The 5629-nt window shown below is 48.7% G+C and overlaps 1 protein-coding gene across 1 annotated transcript; it reads left to right on the plus strand.

The window, feature by feature from the left end:
- The first annotated feature begins 3134 nt into the window (after positions 1-3134).
- On the plus strand, positions 3135-5266 carry LOC119287459 (ras-related protein RABA2a-like). Its single transcript, XM_037567007.1, has 2 exons — positions 3135-3544; positions 4507-5266. The coding sequence occupies exons 1-2, from the start codon at positions 3353-3355 to the stop codon at positions 4990-4992; spliced, it is 678 nt and encodes a 225-aa protein (XP_037422904.1). The 5' UTR covers positions 3135-3352; the 3' UTR covers positions 4993-5266.
- The last annotated feature ends 363 nt before the right edge of the window (positions 5267-5629 follow it).

Consider the following 5629-nt stretch of genomic DNA (forward strand, 5'->3'; position numbering starts at 1 on the left):
GTTGCGTTTGGTTCGTCCAGTGAACAGGATAAGTGAAAGGTTTAAACGATGAAGGACAACATTATTTACAAAATGCATGATAAAGTAAATCATCTTTAAAAAAAAGAGTTAAAGTATGGTTTCCAATCCTGGTGGCGTGGATTCCTCTTGAACCACGGATGCCCTAAAGTTGATTTCGCACGGCCAGACGACGAATTGTACACGTGTACTTGCACGAAATTCTTATCATCCTATATATGGATTTACAAAAGAAAAAAGGTGATGCGTGTGTGCGTGTGCGTGGACGACGTTGACTTTTCCTGCGTGTGATAGCTCTGCCCAATTCTGTAGGCACATCGGCCGCCACGTAGCCATTTTCATTACACTAATACTTTCTCTGTTTCAAAATAGACAACCTTACTTTATACTGGAGTTAGTACAAAGTTGGGTCATCTATTTTAAAACGGAGGGGTAGCATTTTCGTTCCTCGTCGGCTGCATACATGCCTACAATCATTTGCATAGTGGGAGTTTAATTTGTTCGAGTCAAACCGTAGTTTATATATAATGTGGCTAACCGTTTATGCCTTTTTATCGGTTGAGGGCGGTCCCGAGATGATCGTCCCAGCTCAGCAAAGCGGGGAGCTGCCGGATTTATCCCCGGATAGCAATGGCTTCAGATTGTGCTTTTGGTTTTGGGAATCTTTTCCTTCTTCTTTTCTTTTGTTAGTGGGATATTGCTAGGCATACCACCATCACACCGAGGTATGTACATGTCCACGTCTCGAGACATTCCCATCCTGGCCGGCCATTTCTGGTCGTGCTGAAAGGTATGCGATGGATTGGTGGAATGTGTATTGTAGATGAAATGTTTCTTGCAGTGTATTTGTTGGGTAAATGCATGTACAAGAGTGGACCGGTGCGCGGCAAATTTACCTCTCTCTATTTTTCGCCCCCCCCCCCTCCCTACCCAGTTCCCTTCCTCTCTTTTCATGTTGCCGGAATGCGTATGTTTTCACCCGACTTAGTGATTGGCGCCTCTGCTTGCTCCATCGCCGCCCTTCCCTTGCCGCTAATTCAACGCTTGGCTGGGCAGATCGGTCGGGCGCATGCGGCAGTGGCCTCCGATCATGACCTGGCTAGGGTGGTCGCCTCGTTGCATGGCAGCGGATACCGGGGCGGCGGCCCCGGGCGATGGCAGGCGGTGAGGCCCAGGTCGTCCTCGTCTGCACAGCATGGAGCTACCCATGTCGAAGGCGGAGCTGCTCCGGCGGCTTCATTCCCGGTTCCCATGCGGTACAGAGATGGTGAAGAGCATGCTTGGGATTCATCCTAACGGCTCTTCCGGCATTTGACGCGGTGGGATGGCAGCCCTCCCTCCATGCTCCAGTGGTGGCTCCCTTCGGCAGTGGCCAGAGCGTCAGGCTACACCGCGGTGGCAGTGTGGCTGTGGATAATCGTCGGATTTGGGCGGCCAGATGCGGGGTTTTGAAGGTGGTCTTGTAGATGCACAGTTGTCGGTTGGAGTCCCGTGCGGCAGATCCGGGTGAAGATCTTGTCTTCGGCAGCTGGGAAAAGCCTGTGATGGACGATGCAATGGCGTTGTTTCCTTCTTGAAGGCATCATCGAGGTGAAGCTCCCAGCTCCTCCCGCTACATCCGTGGGAAACCCAAGATCAGTCGATCTGATGACGACATCACCCTTATGTTGTTCCCTCCTTGGGGCCACCATTCTTGGAGGTGTGCATGGCTTGAGGGACCAGTGGACAGTTTCTTGGAGGTGTGCATGGCTTGACGCATCGACGACGTGAAGTCAAGGTGGCGTGGTGCGGCATGGTCTCGGCGACTGATGTGTGATGATGGACACGCGTAGGGAGGAGGCATTGTCCGGTGCCGTGGAGGCGTCGACGGCAGGCCTGGCAAGGTCGATGGATCAGTACCTGCTCTGAAGATGGATACGTGGAAGACGTTAGCGGTGATTTCTGAGAGTGCATCAGACCAGTGTGTGCCCCAGACCTGGTATGAGGCTTGGTTGGGGTCTCCGGCTTTAGATGTTAGGCTTAAGTGAGAGGTTTGGATATTCGGCTCAGATAATCTGCACCCCTTCATCAAGTGTATAAGAGTACTACAATTGTTGTCAAGATGATGACTTGAGACATATTGATCTATTACTTTGTAAGGTCTTTGCGAATAATTAAAAAGAATCGTTGTATGCATCACTCAGGTGTAGAGGGGTCACCCTTCTTTAAAAAAAAGATCTCAACGAATCATTGGGTCTGTTACTCAGCATGGCAAACCGTTACGAACCAACCTGTAGTTGGATGGTTAGAGGGACAGTGGTATCCCCAGCCCATCAGGGTTCAAGTTCTGGTGCTCGCATTATTTCTGGATTTATTTAAGGATTTCCGGCGATGTATTTTCAGTGGGATTAGATGTTCGCGTCGGCGACAAAGTGCCAACGGTGACTTCGTAAATTTTAAAATGATATACCGGCTCAATCTTCCGAAGGTGCTCATAGGGTAGGATGTGCGTGTATGCACATATGTATGAGTGTTTGCGTCTGTAATGTGTTCAAAAGAAGAAAAAACATGGCAAACCGTTTGCTCCATAGGCTTCTCGAAAAGTGTGATCGATCGTGTACCTATTTCCTAGATAACTTAGAGATAGTTGTTTTTTTTTTTTTTGCGAAATGAGAGCTAGTTATTTCTTGGTCAAGATATTCATAGCCCTTGGGCGGAGTTCTGTCCATCCCTTTGTATTTCACGACTCTCTGTCATAAGATGAGTAACAGTTGTTAGCGTGGGTTTTTATAATAGTCATTCTTGAGCCATCTGGGAAAGAGTTACTAGCAAGAAAAGTGGTTTGGTCATCGTTAATGCAAACGCAGAAGCGCAATTACATGGAGCGCTTCACGGTGAGCACATTGACATGTGACTCACTTGAAATAAATTCGGTGTGGTATATACTCGTAATATGTAACAAGAACAATAATAATTACTGGTCGCAATCCACAAATTGCACTTTTTTCTATCAAGATTGAAGATTGATACGCTAGCTCGTAGGCCACCGGAGAGGAGCCAACAAGACAAAGTCACATCACGTAGCCGCACTCTGTCTGTCCTTTCGGAATAAAAATCAAGTCCCTCCCCCGGCCCTCCTTCCCAGAGCAGACCACCGCGAGCAAGCAGCCAAAGCAGAGCAAGAAGCCGCAGCCAGCCAGCCAGTCTCCTCCTCGGGCGGGAGGGAAGAGAGAGAGGGAGACAGCGACCGGGCGAGAGGCGGCGGAGGCTCCGAGGAGCAAGCGGCCGGCAGCGTTGGCCCGGGAAAGGGACGGGGCCGGAGGAGGTTGGCTGATCGGTTGGAGGGAGGGAGGGGATGGCGGCGCGGGCGCGGCGGGCGGCGGCGTGGGAGCAGGGCGGCGACGAGTACGACTACCTGTTCAAGGTGGTGCTGATCGGCGACTCCGGCGTGGGCAAGTCCAACCTCCTCTCCCGCTTCACCAAGAACACCTTCTCCCTCGACTCCAAGTCCACCATCGGCGTCGAGTTCGCCACCCGCACCACACAGGTCCGGCTCCCCTTCCCCTCATCTATTCTGCTCTCCTCCACCTTGCTTCCTTAAATTCGTCGAATCGTTGGATGCTTTCCATCGATCGATTGATTCCTTGCAGCACTAGTGCAAGTTCTGCTCACGTTGGCCGGTAAAAATTTGGAAGCTATTTGTGCCCTGTTTCTAGCGGTTCAGGCTCTCGTTTGGCTGCAGTTTATCCTATCAGCACAAAAAAGAGTGCATCTAGTTACTATTTGAACAAATTCGGATGATGGAAACATAGAAATTTTCTAAATTTCAGCTTGTTTGGCTCAATTAATCCAAAAGGAATATGAAGTGGATGCGTGTGTTCAACAGAGTATGATGATGCTTTCAAACGGTTGGGTGAGATGCTATGCAGAAGCAGAGCCAAATTCAGTTTCTACCCTGATTCAAATTCGATACCTGAATACCCTTGAAACCACCCAGTCATGAATTTCCTTTCGAATAGGAGTAAGTAACAGGGTGTTCTTTTTTTTTTTGTCAAAGTACTAGTAGTTGACTATCTTATCTCTGTATCATTAGTGCGAGTTTCTTTTTGTCAATGACCATGTCAATCTTGCTGCCCGCTGCTTCCATATGCCATCCGCACCTTCAGAGTCTATAACTGAATCTGGACAATGGCTGTTTTAAAGTACCATTTCTGTTTCCACTCACCACCTTCATCATCACCGGGATTTGATTGGTACCAAAATTCATAACATGAGATTAGGACAGGTGGATGTTAGTTAGGCAATGATGTGATTTGATTGCACTTCCTACATTCCTGACCACCCAATCAATGACTTGTCATCCGGTTGACAGTTGCACCTTCCTTCTAAAGATTGTTATGTTGATGTCACTTAGCCAGCATCAACATTATTATCCGGTTTGCCCAAAAATATTATCCGATGATCCACACATCTGAAATTAATCACATTGCTGAAGCTTGCGTCGTTCAGGTGGAAGGGAAGACGATAAAGGCGCAGATATGGGACACGGCGGGGCAGGAGCGGTACCGGGCGATCACGAGCGCCTACTACCGGGGCGCCGTGGGGGCGCTGCTGGTCTACGACGTCACCAAGGCCGCCACCTTCGACAACGTCAAGCGGTGGCTCAAGGAGCTCCGCGACCACGCCGACTCCAACATCGTCATCATGCTCATCGGCAACAAGACCGACCTCCGCCACCTCCGCTCCGTCGCCACCGACAAGGCGGCCGGCTTCGCCGAGTGGGAAGCCCTGTCCTTCATCGAGACCTCCGCGCTCGACGCCACCAACGTCGACAAGGCCTTCCAGACCGTCCTCGCCGAGATCTACCGGGTCGTCAGCAAGAAGGCGCTGTCGTCGACGGACGATTCCGGCGCCGGCGCCGTCGGGGAGGGGCAGTCCATCCTGGTGTCCGGCGGAGAACCCGCCAGCGTTTCGTCGAGGTGCTGCTCTTTCTAGCGGGAGTCGCCGATGTCACCGTGTTAAGTTATAATGCCTCTGAAAGTTTGCTGAATTGTTGGGATACTGCTCGTGCTGAAACTGCTGCAGAGTTCATCTCTGAACTACTATTCGATAAGAGTTTCATCTAGTTGTTAGTCTGTCAGCCGTGTGGTGAGGTTCAGGTTTGCCCTGGCCTTGGAAAGAATCCATCGGTTTGCTAGTGTTTCTGAAAGTCCTTTGCGTTGAAATGTTGTGTATTGCGTTCTCCTTTCATCTCAGTATTCATCTGTCAGCTCGAGTCAGTCTTCCCATTTCAAAATATACTAGAAGGGTTTGGGCGCACTTTACTGTGCCGTTGGTGCTGTTGTTTTTTTTTTTTTAAATTACTCACTCTGTTTCAAAATATAAGGTGTATTATTTTTTTAAAAGTCAAACCTTTTAAGTTTGATCAAATTTATTAAGAAATATATCAAAATACATATGAAATAAATTTCTATATTTTTTTGTTTAATATTGTGGATGTCAATATTTTTTTATTTGAACTTGGTCAAAGTTGTAGAAATCTGACTTTCAAAAAAACTAATACCCCATATATTTTTGAGTTGATGGAATATTTAGTTTGACGGGTGGGGGGATGATAGAGTGTTTTATGTTT

The sequence above is a fragment of the Triticum dicoccoides genome, chromosome 4A (assembly GCF_002162155.2).
Source record: "Triticum dicoccoides isolate Atlit2015 ecotype Zavitan chromosome 4A, WEW_v2.0, whole genome shotgun sequence".
In the NCBI taxonomy this organism is placed as follows: Eukaryota; Viridiplantae; Streptophyta; class Magnoliopsida; order Poales; family Poaceae; genus Triticum; species Triticum dicoccoides.

Bases quoted from the DNA above. Each gene is read 5' to 3' on its own strand.
- LOC119287459 (XM_037567007.1), top strand. From the start codon at position 3,353: ATGGCGGCGCGGGCGCGGCGGGCGGCGGCGTGGGAGCAGGGCGGCGAC. The intron at 3,545-4,506 runs GTCCGGCTCCCC...TGCGTCGTTCAG, and splicing joins TCGCCACCCGCACCACACAG to GTGGAAGGGAAGACGATAAA.